The sequence below is a fragment of the Plenodomus lingam genome, assembly GCF_022343315.1.
Source record: "Plenodomus lingam strain CAN1 chromosome Unknown contig_26, whole genome shotgun sequence".
Lineage (NCBI taxonomy): Eukaryota > Fungi > Ascomycota > Dothideomycetes > Pleosporales > Leptosphaeriaceae > Plenodomus > Plenodomus lingam.
The window spans coordinates 2,292,909-2,308,078 of NW_027093941.1; the positions used below are offsets into that span (position 1 = coordinate 2,292,909).

Below are 15,170 nucleotides of genomic sequence, written 5' to 3' on the forward strand. Positions count from 1 at the left end.
TTTATACAGAAATTGCTACACTAACACATCCCTAACCCATCTCACACCAATCCAAGGCCTAGTCCTAGACAAATACATTCTGGGGAAAATATATTCCCGACGAGACTAATTATACACACACACACACGTAATTCCATGCATTCGTAAACTTGCGTTCGACTTGATGTTTAGTTGGACGCTTTGCTTATATGCCTTACTCACTCCCCCACTCCCCACCACCACCCACCCACCCATCATCTCCACAACTCCGAGTACACACCCACCAAGTCATTTGACCGATGGAAATGGCATGACTGGGATGAAATAAACACATGATTCATTGGACATAGCCACTCAAATACGCCACAGCTCACCGCACATGGCCCATGACCTATATCAATCGTCCATCACCCAGACCCCATCGCACCTGCATTTAAAACCCCTCCCGTTTTATCCCATCCCATCCCATCCCTCAAGTCTCAGGCCCAGATATGCAATCTCCAAACAAAAATAAAGGTGACTGAGACAAGCGCATGGTTGAATTACCGTATAAAACAAACCAGAAATGTTCCCAAAAAAAAGGTTAGTTGATTAGGTCGTAACCCGAGAAATTGCTTATGCCCATCTACTCTACTCTGCTACCAAAAAACAGTAAAAATAATCACCAGCCAGTTATCCTCTACCATGGTATCCAGGCACACAAACCCTCCCAACAAACAAACAAACAAACCAAAAAAAAGGCTCATCGCGGCCTAACGCAAGCCACCATCAATTTTTCATAATCGCCCCTCGTCTCCCCCTCAATTCGTTTATACAACTCCTTCCTATACAACCGCTTATACTCTCCATTCACCGCATTCATAAACCCCCTGTCCCAGTGACAGCGCACTACGCGCTGCACCAACAACTCGTCCTTTGTGCCCAGGCCCGCCATGGCCTCTTCGAGCCGCATCGCCTCGGCCTCGGCCCGGTTGCATGCGCGCTTGACGAGCAGACGCAGGGCGTCCTCCATGTGTCCCGAGAAGGCGGCTTTGAGGGCGGTGTCGAGGGATTTGCGGAAGCGCTGCTCGTACGACTGTGCCATGGCGCGGAGCTGGGCGTCGTTCTTGGTCACGAGGAGTTCGCAGACGGCCGCGGCGTTTTTGCTGATGAGGGTGCCCAAGCTGGCCTGGAGGTCCGTCACGGCCTGCTCGATTTCCTGGGGGAGGACGGAGTACGAGTCTTCTTTGCGGCGGGCGGCGACAATCATCAGGTACATTTGCTCTGTGCCTGCGCTGAGGTCGCCGCGGAGGTCGGCTTCGAGGGTGCGCTTGAAGAGCTGGTGGTAGCGGTGCTTGATGGCGTTGATGTCGGCGTTGCTGCGCCCAATGAGGACGTCGTCGATGATGGCTTCTTTGGTGCCCAGGCCTTTCATCGATTCCATGAGGTTGTAGCAGTCCGTGTCGAGCGGGCCTCGCGCAATCTGAACCAGGCCCTTTTCAAAGTAGCCACTTGTTTCTTTTTGCAGGTCCGTGACCATGCTGCGCATAAATCTTTGGTCGAATTGGGTGCGAATGGTGTTGAGCTGGATCGGGTCCTTGTTTGAGAGTATGGCAATGAGGGCCTTTTCATCGGTACCGAATCCCTTCATTGCTTTGCGAATGGCCTCTACATCTCTGAGTACATCTATTTGAGCGGTCTGCATGGGACCATATCCAAGAGATGGCTGGGTTGGCGGACCTCCTCCTCCTCCTCCTTGCATTGGAGCTCCGTACTGTCCAGGCGGCGGTGCGCCATACTGGCCTTGCGGTGGAGGGGCTCCATATTGTCCAGGCGGAGGAGGAGCTCCATAGCCCTGGGGTGGTGGAGCTGCGTATTGGCCTTGAGGTGGGGGGGCTCCATATTGACCTTGTGGCGGCGGAACTCCATACTGACCTGGCGGCGGCGCACCATATTGACCTGGAGGAGGCTGCTGATATGGCCCTGGTGGAGGAGGACCATAACCTTGGGGTGGGGGCGGCGCACCGTACTGAGCCTGAGGAGGGCCATAGACTTGGGGAGGGGGTGCACCATACTGTCCCGGAGGCGGCGGCGGCGGCTGGCCGTAACCCTGTTGAGGAGGATAACCGCCTTGGGGCGGGGGATATTGTTGATTCTGCATTGTCGGTGGCGGGTACTGTTGCGGTGGAGGCTGGCCGTATCCTGGACCCGCGGCTTCTGCATGGTATTAGTACCAAGTTCATGCTCTAGCTGCCAAGTGCCGGATCGTTGAGGATTGCCTCATCGTCGGGCTGTGTGGCAGGGATGTGACGACTTACGGCCCTGGTACGGTTGCTGGTGTCCGCCCGGTGGTGGTTGGTTGTAGTATGACATTGGAGATGTTCTCTGGTTTTATCGCCGGAGGGCCGGAGTGTGAGGTAGGTAGCTGTACGTAGGCAAATCGCTCCGTCTGCTCTTTGTGGCGAAGTTTCTTTCCTCGACAATAGGATTCAAGAAGCTGCAACAAGGAAAGTGTGTCCTCGTTCAGTGTGTAGAGCAGAGTGACCAGGCTGTGACTCGGCTGGCTGCGTCAACGGCCATGACATTTTCGGGGGGCGCAGTCCGACTGGGGGCTGTGTTCGCGGGGTGGAAGTGACGCCTAACGCAGCCAAGACTTGCGCCATGATGGTGCGCAATCGCACAGGTGGACTGGTTCGCATGTCTTGGATGATGTGGCTGAAATCGTGCGTACCATATGTTTATGTCTAGCTGGGCATGATATCTCCCTAGGCGTCATGAGCGCCGAATTCTCAAGAGGGATATGCACAGGGCTGAGCGCAGCAATGGGCGCAACCGAGTGAAGATCAAGGTGGCTTGGCTGTGGGTGGCTGACCAATGTGGCTGTGCAAGCGACGATCCGACGCAGGCATCTCGCCACGATGCCTGTGCGGTACGTGATGAGCGTAGTATTCACCTTCTGCACCACACAGGTCGGAATACAAAGACGTGTACGCACATCCAAATACATACTGGCTACCTAGAGACAATCTGTGTGCTCTACAAAGCCCCGATCCAATCCCACCCAAACCCTACCGCAATGACAACATTGTCTTGTTTCTCCGCTATCCATCCTGCAAGACCCGCCACCCTTGAAGACTCCCCAAGCATAGTACACAACAAGACCGTGTAGCATCTAGTCCTATTCCTAGTCTGATTCTTGGTCCCTTTGTGCCCATTCTGAACCCTATCCCCACTATTCCCAGTAATCCCCAAGACACACCACCCTAGAGTATATTGTATGCTCGTATCCACCCCCACCCATCATGCAACAACCACAACACCACAGTACACAAAACCCCAATCGACTATCTCGCCCATTCAACCCATTGGCCCCACAATATTTTTCATTCCCATCTCCATTCCCCTTTTCACGCCTTCAAGACGCCCAAACGAATGCAGAACAAAACAGCCTGCCTGCACAATGTCCGCCCAAGATCCAGTACACAGATGGTGTAACAAGACGAACAAGAACAAGAAGAGAAAATGCCAACAGAGAGACAAAAAACACAATCAATCAATATTTTCCAAAATATCTTCGAACTTCAGCGCTTGAAGTCGATCTAGAGCACACGGGATGAAAACAAAGAAAAACAGACACATAAAACTCCATGCCCCGCCAACCCGTTAAGACATCTTACAAGTCGATTTTCTTTTGGCGTGGTCGAGATCCAGTCCCCCGGTCCCGCCCTTGGAATACCAGCTCGTTTGCCGCCCTTGCTTGCCCTGCATGCTCCCAACCATGGCGCGCTGCGGCATGTCTCCCGTGCCACATCAATGGTGCATGTGAGCTACTAAGCCTACTGCAATATCTTGCTCATCGTCCGTGGTGCTCTTGTTCGTTGTTGTTGTTGTTGTCGTCGTCGTCGTCGTCGTCGTAGTCACCAAAGTGGGAACATGCGCGTTCGTACATGCTGTGCCTTTGGTGTCTTGTGCGCGACGCTCAACAAGGCATGCACCTTGATGCCATCTGTTGGTGTGGTGACTTAGTTGAAGATTTTACCAATGTGACGCTCGTTTTCTGGTTTCCAGGTGCCTATTTGTCTATTAGCAGGGGAAAATGGGGAGCATGCCATGGCAAGCGAGATGTCATGGCGTACCTTCAAATTTGTGATGGACAAAAGCCATTGGGTCATCCGGCTCGCCTGCGCCCATGGTCTTGATGCCTGGGCTAAAGCTCGTAATGGGCAGCACAATAACATCGCCCACCTTCTTGGGCGCCGTCATACCCGTGAACGCCTTCCAAGTGATGTTGCCCTTGCTTGTGCTCATGTCGAAGAATTCCGGGTTATTGAAGTAGTTGAAAACGGAATCGGTCCAGACGGCAGGGCCAGTGAACTCGATGATGCCTTTGGAGTCCGCGCTCAGCGTACCGGCACTCTTGCGCTTGAGTGTTTCCTGTGTAATGTTGGCCACAATGTCGACGAGGATAGGGTGACCGGGCTTGGATTGAATGGTCCACTGGCAAAACTGGATACGACGGGAGAACCAGTCCTTCCAGTCTGGGCGGTCTGGGTCTGCCTCAATGCCAATGACCATGCCGTACGAGTTGGGTGCGACGTCCGAGGGGATCCAGTCGGCAGCCGGCTTCAGGGAGATGGTATCAATGTCCGAGTAGATGCCACCGCGGGCGAGGAGGATGAGGTAGCGGAAGAAGTCAGCCTTCAGGACGGGGATGGGGAGGGCGTCGTAGGCTTCGAGCACCTCGGGAACTGAGGCGTAGAGGTGGCGGATCAGGAACATGGCCACGTTGTCGGTAATGACTTCGTGGACAAAGGTTGGGTGGTTGGTGCTCCAACTGGCCTCTGGCTCGCGGAACAGTTCTTCAAACTCGCCCTGGGCAGGCGTGTACTTCCACGTCTGCCAAATGTAGGCTGGTGTCTTGGAGTCGACGTCGTAGGGAAATTGGTACTCGAGCTGCTCCTTCAACGGCCTTTTGCGCAATTGGTCCATGGGAATCTGGGCCTTTGGCTTCTTGGGCAACGTATCGGGCAGATTGAAAGCCGCATTCGTCTTCTTCTCATTGTTTTCCGCCTTGGCGGCGGCTTCCCTTTCGCTCTCCTTGATGGCTGGATTTACCCAGGCCGAGGGGCGGGGCAAGTCATTGGCATTGCGGAAATTTGGCGTGGTGTTGGTGTGGTGCGACTTGAACATGAAGAAGAGCGTCAGACAGGCGAGGGAAAGCACGAGGGCTTTCTTGAAGGTGAGCATCGTGGGCAAGTGTGGTAGCCAGGTCGCTGCGCGGGCGAGGGCGGATGTGTGTGTGGGGGGGTGATGGTGAGGATGGAGGCGCGATGAGCGAGTGGAGGAGTGAGGAATGCAGAGGCGCGAGGCACGAGGTCGCGGACGCGGAGGAAGCGGTGGTGCTACGGTGATGCTAGACGGAGGACAAGCGGAGGGATGGGGAATTGGGAGCTGGAGGAGCTCGCAAGAAAAGGCGTCTGTTCGCGGCTGCTTCGGTTGGGAGGGCAGTACGGTGATCCTTATCGGTCGCGCCAGGATGGGGAAAGGGCGGCAGGCGGCGTGACGAGAAATTTGGTTGAGGGTTGCGCAAATGAACAACACGATGCAAGCAAGGAGCGAGAAGAGAGACTAGTAGGAGTAGGGGCGCACTACGTTACCCGTACCCGTACCCTCTAGAAGAAGCGAAAGGGAAGATGAAAAAAACTCCCCCCCCCCTCTAGGCAACTGAGAACGAAGAGTGTTGTTGCAAAAGATATATAGATACAAGAGGACGGAGAGTAGTGAGCGGGTGAGGTGAGCAATGAGCACTTGAGCACTGTTCACTGTGCAAGTTTAGGCAGGTACATTAGGTGCAGTTATGAAGAAAGCACGGTGTACGGGGGGGGCGGAATGCTCGGTGGTGGTGGCGGTGGCGGCAGCAGCAGCAGCAGCAGCAGAGGCAGTAAGACAGACAGAGAAGAGAGAGAGAGAGAGAGAGAGAGAGAGAGAGAGTGTGTGTGTGTGTGTGTGAGAGAGAGCTTGCTTGAGAGTGAGGAGAGTGAGGAGAGTGAGGAGAGTGAGGAGAGTGAGGAGAGTGAGTGAGGTGCGCGTCTTTTTTTTGTTGGACCCTTTGGGAAGGAAGGAAGGAAAGTGCGCGGCCAGTCACTGGTCCCATCCTGTCCAGGGCTTGCAGGCAGGGCAGGCACGAGTGGGGACACTTTTCTGTTAGTTTCAGAGAGCGCCCCTCGCCCCAATCTGCCGCGCTAGTCTACTTGCGTTTTGCCTGTCCGACGCGAGAGAGAGAGAGAGAGAGAGAGAGAGAGAGAAGAGAGCGTGAGAGGCCCCACGGACACTTTGCACGACCGCTACACCCTACCCTGTACCTACAACATCCGCGAGATATGATATACTATTCATAGCATACCCTCCTCGACCATCAAGTTTGAGCTGGCATCGCCATCGCACTGTGCCTACCGTACCTACAGTCAGTCAACGTGGCGACTCATTGTGGAATAGGTGTCCACAGACCCGACCTACATAGTATATCCACAATGACCATCCCCCAGTCTCGAGGTTCCCCGTGCCCCCTTTGCCTCGCCTAACCACTTTGCATCCCACATCCTCTTTCTCCCCTCCCCTCTCTGCTCCAGCCAAAAGTCGCATTGCCCAGGAATCCCCTTGCACACGACAAACCGCATCGCCTGCTCCATCCAGCCAACACACCCACACCTCCCATCCTCTCCACCTCGACACACGTCCGTCTTGTTCCAAACGCCCACGCCGCGCGGCTCCGCTCGGCTGCGCTGATACTCCTATGAAACACACGGACCCCTCTTAGCTGCTTCGGGCATGGGCCTCCCGTTTCCTGTCCTGTCACATCAATTCGTGGGAGGAAGGAACTGGTTGGCCGTCTGTGGGGGTTTCCATTGGCTGGCTGGGAGGGGACTCGAAGGAAACACTTGCCGAACCATGTACTTGTACACAGTGTATTGTACACTGATAATCTATGGTGGCCATGTACAATATTCAATTGTAAATCCTCCTACTCGCACCTACCATGTACAATCATGGGTTGTACAGATACACAGTCGCCACTGTGTCTGTCTCTATAAATACGATGATGCCAGACGCCACTGTGCGTACCGTACCTTTATCTACAAGTGCCTACATTAGCTAGTACCCACCTCTTGTACCGTGTCGTGTCCGTTTATGCACTGTGCACTGCACTGCGTCGCATTACCCGTTCGTATATCCACACCTTCCCACTGGTGGAAAGCAAAACACACCTGCATGGCGCATCGTGAAACCCACAGGATTCGGCATCCGTCTCGACAAAGTATCGCGTTTTCCATGATTGTGCTGTCAATCACGTCACGATCAGATTTTGGTCTTCGGTCGACGCGGCAAGGGTGTGCGTGGTTTCGGTAGTACTGTAGTTTCTTTTCTCTTTTCTCTGATTGGGATGGTTGTGTACTATTGTGAGTTGCTGTGTGTACCTGGTAGGTGGTGGTGGTGGTGGTAGTGGTGGTAGTAGTAGCAGTGGAGGAAGGTGGCCATCTCCGTCCCCCCGTTTGACGCCGCCCAAGTCGCAGCATCAGCCTTGGCCGCAAATCAACTGTCACACATCCCCTTCTACACACGTCGCCCCTCGCCATGCAACTCAAAACCCCCAACCGCCTTTTCCTCCGCCCGCACATCTCTTCGCCATTACGACGATCACGATGACGTTGCCAGCACCCCTGCATCCCATACCAAGGCCTTCCCTTCCTCCCCCTCTCCACCCAACCAACCACACACCCCAGCCCCAGCCCTACCAACACAACCCCTCCCCCAGCAATCCCAAGGGTTATAGTACAGGAACGTAGCTACGAGGGAAAAAAATTCAACCCACTCAGGTATACTGTGTCCTCGACAGGCTTTGACAGCAGAGTTTCTTTCTAGTTGACGGTCAACGATCAAGAATAGTGGCTTGATTGTAGAGTGAGGACTTGGGGATGCATACTATACACATAATACGTACTTTAGTGGATGGGAAGAGTCAATCTTGTCAGTGGCTGATTTGGGTCATGTTTTCAATACTTGTCTTTACTAAGCACATCAACAGCACTCACTGCACAACGCAACAACACCGTACTTGTACTTCAACTCTACATCCACCCCTCCCTCCCCTCTCCCCTTCTTACCCCTCTATAGGACAACATACCATACCATGCCATCCCAGCACTACTCCCATACCTCCCCACGCCATATAAACCCGAGACACCACCACAGGCCCGTGAAGCCGACTGTGCCATCTCCTCTCGTATCGACTCGTCTCATGTACAGTCAATTTGCGGGTTTTTTTTCACGCACATGTGCTAACACTGCTGATGCTGACGCTGGAGTTTGGGATTTCCGGGCCGAGGGGGAGGGAAGGGTAGGGAGCACCCCCATGTCAAAAATGATCGTTCCTAGAAATACTATCGCGCGTTGCGCAAGTGCTTAGTCACCCAGAACAACGAGTTAAAAGTAAAATTTTGTACTCACAACGCCAGAAATCAATCAATGTAGATATTTTATAGCTTTCCTATTTATTTGCAGCTTTAAAATCAGCCTCTACTCTATATGCCTATATTATGCTGCTTTCTATGAGGTTTTGGTGGCGACATGCCAAGAACGATCTTGTTTTTTGACATGGGGGTGGGAGGGTAGGTGGAGCGGAGGGGGCTGTGGCTGTGGCTGTGGCTGTGCTTTGCAGCGGCTGTACTTTCTCATCTTCCTACGGTCGCAATGGGTACTCACCATCTCTTCTCTGCTAGATCATGGTTGTATATATAGAAATGCGGTCATAGTCATGCTGTTGTACACGGCAGTCCCAAAAAAAAAGGGGCAAGTGGTGTGGCCATGTACTGTATAACCCTAGCCACTACATTCACTCAGCCGCCCAAGGCGCCATGACACCATATAACACAACTCGTCATCCCATCACTTCCTCGGCTCCCCCCACCCATGATCCACACGACACCAACTCCCCTTCTCAAGACGCCTCATATCCTGAATCTCGCCGCCGACCAGCCTAGCCATCTTCTCCCTCGCCACCCACTCCTGCACCGCGTAACCTGTCTCCTCACCATTCAGCCGCCACGCCACATCCTCCTTGTCCTTGTTCTCGCGCAACCAGCGCATCAGCTGCACAGGGACAATGCCAGCAGGCATATTCTGTAGACTGACGTTGTCGCACGGGATCCAGCCTTGGAAGAGGTTGAGATAGGTGATGCGGCGCCACGCGTCGTTCCAGTCTGGGCCTGGGGATGCCGATCCGAGCGTCCAGTTCTTGTTGTCGCTGTCTTCTTCATTGCCATGACCAGTGCCATGTGGGCGCGGGGCAAGCAAATGTCCGCCAATGTGCCACGTGAGAGCTGGAAACCAGAAACAGCCTTCGAGATCGAGCCATTGCAAGGAATACGTGTTGATGGAGAGTCGACGGAGGATGTTCGCGGCTTCGTGCCAGTCCTCGTCGAGGTTCGAGTAAAAATGCGAGCCACCGAGGGCCACACTTGTGTGGTTCGACACCATGGATGTCGTGTTTGCGTTTGGTGTTGCAGAAGGACGAGGCCAGTGGGCAAGCGACAGGTGGGTGATCTTGTTAAGGCTGGGGGAGATTCGTAAGAGGTCGGGCCAAGATGCAACGCGACCTGGATGGGCCAGTGAAAGATGACTCAGGTTGGCAAAGTGTGGGGTCAGCAATTTGGCGGAGAGAGCGGGCGGTGGTGGGCTTGGAGGATCAATCTCCTCTTCCCAGCTGTCTGCAACTTCTTCTTTTGTTTTGCCAGGACTTTCTTCCCTTGTGGAGAGGGCGCTGATGTCCGGCATTGGCTGCGTTGTCGAGCGTTTCAAACACTTGCCCACTTCGCCGAGTGTGAGATGCTCGTTGAGGAGATGGGTGAGGTCGAGGAAATGGGTTTCGTCCCAGTCCAATGTGCCCATGCCCTCCTCATTCTGGAACAAGATCTTGAGTGATCTGAAGTCTAGGCAATCGTGTCCTCCATATATGGCCAAGTAACTCAGCAGCGCTTCTTTGACGGCCACGGGCAGTGCTGCAATGTAGTGCTGTTCGTATTCGACGAGGTCTTCCCATTGCAAGGCAAAGATGCGGAGACATTGATGTACCAGGCTTCGTGGAGGTGGGAGGCGCTGTGGCAGGAGTGAGAAAGGCACGAGTCGAGGGGTTGGTCAGCTAGGATGGTCTCATAAGTACCTTGAGCTCTGCATCCATCGCCCTCGCCAGCGTGCTGAAGCGAGGCGCCTTGTATCCCGTGCTTCCTGAGCGCCGGCCGTTGCCCGTATGGGCGGGCGCATGGCGACTCTGCTGCAGCCAGCTAGTAGGCGGGGCTGGGCCTGGAGGAGGTCTCGCTGTGCCTCCTGGCACCCTTCGTGTGCGCGTGCCGGCCTTTGGTTTGGGAGCGTTAACTTCCGGTATGTGCAGGATGCGTCGCAGCTCGGGTGGGACGGTGCGGCTTACTCCCACTGTCAGTTCCTCTCTCTGCTCTGGTGTGGGCCGAGACGCCTGTTCGCGACGCAGCTGCTGGATCCGCGCATTTACCGATGGCGGGTCTGAGGGGCCCGACGGGGGCGAAGACCGTGTGCTCTGGAGGGAGGGGTGAACGTAGGAAGGCTTTGTATGTGCATATGCTGGCCGATGCTTCTTGGGCATGGTATTTCTAGTCGGTGCGAATCTGTGGTCGAAGCACCACACACTGGACTTTATGAGCGTCGTTGGTGCCTACTGGCAGCCGCTCGGGTAGTAAGTCAACGTTTGGCAATGAAGGCTATGTATATGCAGTCATGGGATGGAGTCAAGTATAGACACGGAAGAAAAATAAATGTAAGCGCAATGAAATGAATGCGTAGTAGTGAATGGTGGGGTGGTGACTCAAAAGGAGAATCAATCGACGCGAGACGGGATGGTTGGAAGGTGGATGGTTGGATGGATGGTGGTGGTGTTGCTGGTCGTGTGTTGGTGGTGGCTGCGATGACGCCAACTCCCCGCGTTCCAATTGATGTGTGGTGGCTAAGTACGGTACCGGTAGGTCCCGGCGCGCCTCCACGCCTGAGCACGTGGTCAAACAAGCATTCCCAGTCCACGGCCCGTTGCACAAGACGCAAGATTGCGACATGACAAGGGCGGCATTGCGCATGGCCCGGTTGAAATGTCGGTATGTCGTACCTATATGAGAGAAAAGAGATTCACAGTGTGGACCATGTTCAAGTAGAGTACTACCTAGGCCACCAAGTCAGGAACTCATCGGGCTGGCGCGCATCCTAGAGGATCTCGTTTACGCAGGTTAAAAGCCATGGTAGAGTGTCGTAGTACATGTGTACTACTACCTAGTGCTGTCACATTCGATCAAACAATCGTACCTAGGTAGTTTGCGTAGGCCAAGTCCTCTGTAACTATAAAGTCCATGGTCGTCCCCTGCCATCAGCATTCTGTGCTTCCAGCTTCCACCATCCATGAATCGCCCTCCTGATGATTGACTCTGGTAAGCTAATAAATCCTACTCTAGGTAGGGGAATGATACAATGCCTGGACAGGGCAAAAGCTCCAGACTTTTGCCCACTCAACAAAAAAAGGTTGGTATTCGGCGATTGCTCAGAACACAGAGAGGGGCATTCATTTGTTAACAGTCTAATTGTTTTCTTTCATTTCCTCGTCACATTTACTTTCCACCTTGTCACTGTCACTGTCACTGCCATCGCTGTCGTCGTCGTCGTCGTCGTCGTCGTTGCGCTTTCAATATGGGTCATCGTCACTTCAACCAAAACATTTCACTTGGCACCTCAACAAGCCCCAGGTCGGCGAGATTAACACTTCCAGATGCCGCCGCACAGATGACAAGGATGATTGCGTAGATCGACACATACAATTCGAAGATACGAGTCGCCGCCGTCGCCCTCAGCACCCAGCGGTACCCAACAGCAGCATCGGCGAGCCAACGATATCCTTCCCTGCTGCTAATTTTGTCAAATCGTGCGCGCACATGTTCCCACCTCCTGTCCATGCTGCAACTTTGCAGGCCGCTCCTTTCTTTTCAATCTCGAGCCATGACGACGACTTCCGCGACCTTATGAATCTTCCTCTCTCAAATCTGTTCTCACAAGTCCTCTTGTCCTGCTTGTCTCTCTGCTTTTTTGTGATTCGACGCCTGCGATGCTGCCACGGCTCATTTGAAGTCACGCCACTCGTTCTTCCACACACCACTCACTCCATCGCACAACATCATGCATCTTTCTGCACGCCTTCTCACATGCATTGCCGTCTTCGTCGCATGCACTGTCATCTTCACCATTACTTTCGTTTCGGCCCGTGATCCCACCTCGGTCTTCTTCAACCCCCGAAAAGGCTATGCGCCGCGCTATTCAGCCGTTCGACGCCAGGAAGCCGAAGCCTTCGTATCGTCGTACAACCCAGCCAGCGTCGTCAAAGCCGACGATGAGAAGAAACGAAAAATATGTGTTGGAATACCGTCGTACAATCGACCGCAGGCGGAGAATTTGCAGCACGCCGTGGGCTCGCTGCTGCATGGCCTGACAACAGAAGAACGACAGGAAATCTACCTCATTGTCTTCCTCCCCCACTCCAAACCCGAACACCACCCGGCCTACAGCGAAAAATGGCTCTCTGACCTTACAGACGAGGTCCTCACCTACCGCTACGGCTTCGACCGCATGCAATACATCCGCGACATGGAAGCCCAGGGCCGCGTTGATGAAAAGAGCCTCTTCGACTACGGCTACCTGCTCGACAAGTGTTCGGAGAAGCTGACGCCCTACATCGCCGTCTTTGAAGACGACACTATCGCCGCAGACGGCTGGTACCACCGCACGCTCGCAGCCCTACACGAGGCCGAACAGCAAGCCGCGCTCGTGCGCTCCATGCCCTCCTTCTTCTACCTCCGCCTCTTCTACACGGAAGAATTCCTCGGCTGGAACGTCGAAAATTGGAAACACTACCTCAAGAACTCGCTCGCTGTCTCCGTCCTGCCTACCCTCGTCCTCCTCTTCATGCGCCTCACCAAGCCCACTACCAAACATAACCTCTCCCTCCTCTCCCTCCGCACCTTCCTTACCGCCTACGCCAGCCTCGCAACCCTCATCCTCCTCTTCTTCGCCCTCGGTCGCATCACCGTCCTCCCCCTGCCCTCTGGCGTTCACGAAATGCCTCAATTTGGATGCTGCAGCCAAGCCTTTGTCTTTCCCACCACAAAGGCCCTTGAGCTCCTCGCCTACCTCAAGGAGCGCCATTTCGGCTATGTCGACGTGTTGATTGAGGACTTTGCGAATGAAAGGGGCGAGCTGCGGTATGCGGTTACCCCTTCCTTGGTGCAGCATGTGGGCAGAAAGCGGCGGGGTGGTGCCGCGGAGTTGCCGCGGAGTAAATGGGAAATGGAGATTGGCGAGCGGATATGGAGTTTTGGATTCGAGAAGTTGGATGCGGGTAAGTTGAGGAGGGAGCATGAGGGTGTGGCTAGGGCGAGGGAGGGGTCAAATAGTGCTCGTGCTGGTACTGTGGTAGACGCTAAGCTGGGGGCAAAGTAGCGGAATAGGACCCATGCCCAGGACTTGGACTACATACGCTTATATTCACGTGCACGTCTACATAACATCCTCTCTTCTATCCTTGAACCGCTCACATATGATCCAAGCATAAACACAAATATAAACAGACATCTATACACCCACCCCCCCCCCCCCCCTTAGTAATCCAAAAACAATAAAAACAGTTCACGCCGCCGCAATGCCGTCGCACATACCATACCGTACACTACAATCCCTATCTAACATTGCCACGTTTCCTACGCGCCGGTCTGGGGTTGCATTTACATTAGTTGTTTCCTGGTGTTGTTGCGTGTCTATGGGAGTTTCGGCAGTGTGCTGGAGTGTGTCGTTCATGTGGATATACATGTCAATGTAGGAAAGTGTGGTGGCTAGATTTGATAGGTTATACATAGATGCAGATTTGTATATACATTGTACGTACAAAAAGCAAGATGAAAGTCAAAAGCAATGCACGTCTCCTCCAAACGGTGTAATAAAACATACCTTTTCTTGCTCTGTGGTTTCCTGTTGCGTCTTCTGTATATTTATTGAGGATTTGGTTTCATGTGGATGTTGGGGTAGGATATGGTCTAGATCGTATATTTCTATCGCCATACATGTACACATCACGATCCTAACTCAATTGCAACGAGGGGAAGATAAAGCGGGGGATTAGCAGAGGAGGATAGTACGAGGATATGTATTGAGGATATATAGCTACCTATTTAACGTGCAGTACATGTACCACTACTCTACTAATTATACCATCATCCCCTCCACCACCACACTATTCATGACTAGGTTCTGCACAACGGATGCTGTCATTGTTGCGATTGTATATGACACATGTTGCAACGAGTTCAAGAAGCCTCTAGGTGGCAAATTTCTGGATAAGAACAGACAAGATTCAAAGGCCACAATGGGACACAATCATGGCTTTAGGTGTTTGAGTGGATCACCTTAGCTACCTATGCAGCGTAGTTCGCATTTCAGAGTCCGAGGGATGACGGGGTGTGAGATGATCTGGTATACTTTGAGACGGGAGTCTTTTTGAGTCAGTTTCATGGAATTCGAGCGCACTGGAGTCGCGAATAGGCATGTAGTCGTTCTCTATTCACTACGGTACAAAACCGGTTTACAGTAGCCATATTTATCTAAAGTAGACTAAGAAGTGGTTTAGGTAGAAGAAGTAAACCTAAATAGGGTTTATTATACCATGTATTCCACAAAAGTAAACTACTTTTATTTCTACTTCTATTAATCTACTAGTATTAGTAATAACTAGTTTCCTACTAACTATTTAAGTATTTTACCCCTCCTTTCTTTGATCTTCTTCACCACCTCTACCACCACCTCTACCACCACCTCTACCATCACCACCTCCTATTAATATCATGACTCATTATTATGTCATCTGTACGTATAGCGTGAAGCTAATCTTCTCTACCCCTTTTAGTCTTAGTTAGGTATTATAGCGTATAATAGAAATAAAACTACTTTTATGCTTAATTTAAACCCCTACTATAAAAGTAAACCACCACTTTAAACCTATTTACAGGTATACACGAGGTCAGTTTACACCTATATAGTAAACCCCTAGCGTACCATTCTACAGTAAACAATTTTTTACCGTAGTGATTGTATAACGAGTATGG

The 15,170-nt window shown here is 52.8% G+C and overlaps 6 protein-coding genes across 6 annotated transcripts; 2 read left to right on the forward strand and 4 right to left on the reverse strand.

The window, feature by feature from the left end:
- Positions 1–447: 447 nt before the first annotated feature.
- IAQ61_007052 (uncharacterized protein) lies at positions 448–2,828 on the reverse strand. The gene is made up of 2 exons (XM_003845895.2): positions 2,277–2,828; positions 448–2,175 (listed from the first exon to the last, which is right to left on the reverse strand). The coding sequence occupies exons 1-2, from the start codon at positions 2,329–2,331 to the stop codon at positions 722–724; spliced, it is 1,509 nt and encodes a 502-aa protein (XP_003845943.2). The 5' UTR covers positions 2,332–2,828; the 3' UTR covers positions 448–721.
- Positions 2,829–2,948: 120 nt separating this feature from the next.
- On the reverse strand, positions 2,949–6,518 carry IAQ61_007053 (uncharacterized protein). Its single transcript, XM_003845896.2, has 2 exons — positions 4,095–6,518; positions 2,949–4,030 (listed from the first exon to the last, which is right to left on the reverse strand). Exons 1-2 carry the CDS (start codon positions 5,203–5,205, stop codon positions 3,981–3,983), a joined length of 1,161 nt encoding a protein of 386 aa, XP_003845944.1. The 5' UTR covers positions 5,206–6,518; the 3' UTR covers positions 2,949–3,980.
- Positions 6,519–8,705: 2,187 nt separating this feature from the next.
- IAQ61_007054 (uncharacterized protein) lies at positions 8,706–11,399 on the reverse strand. Its single transcript, XM_003845898.2, has 2 exons — positions 10,175–11,399; positions 8,706–10,110 (listed from the first exon to the last, which is right to left on the reverse strand). The coding sequence occupies exons 1-2, from the start codon at positions 10,628–10,630 to the stop codon at positions 8,902–8,904; spliced, it is 1,665 nt and encodes a 554-aa protein (XP_003845946.2). The 5' UTR covers positions 10,631–11,399; the 3' UTR covers positions 8,706–8,901.
- Positions 11,400–11,726: 327 nt separating this feature from the next.
- IAQ61_007055 (uncharacterized protein) lies at positions 11,727–11,978 on the reverse strand (the record flags this gene model as incomplete). The annotated part of the gene is made up of 1 exon (XM_066097418.1): positions 11,727–11,978. One exon carries the CDS (start codon positions 11,976–11,978, stop codon positions 11,727–11,729), a length of 252 nt encoding a protein of 83 aa, XP_065952895.1.
- A 220-nt stretch (positions 11,979–12,198) lies between these two features.
- IAQ61_007056 (uncharacterized protein) lies at positions 12,199–13,515 on the forward strand (the record flags this gene model as incomplete). The annotated part of the gene is made up of 1 exon (XM_003845899.2): positions 12,199–13,515. One exon carries the CDS (start codon positions 12,199–12,201, stop codon positions 13,513–13,515), a length of 1,317 nt encoding a protein of 438 aa, XP_003845947.2.
- Positions 13,516–14,254: 739 nt separating this feature from the next.
- On the forward strand, positions 14,255–14,479 carry IAQ61_007057 (uncharacterized protein; the record flags this gene model as incomplete). The annotated part of the gene is made up of 1 exon (XM_066097419.1): positions 14,255–14,479. One exon carries the CDS (start codon positions 14,255–14,257, stop codon positions 14,477–14,479), a length of 225 nt encoding a protein of 74 aa, XP_065952896.1.
- Between the last annotated feature and the right edge of the window lie 691 nt (positions 14,480–15,170).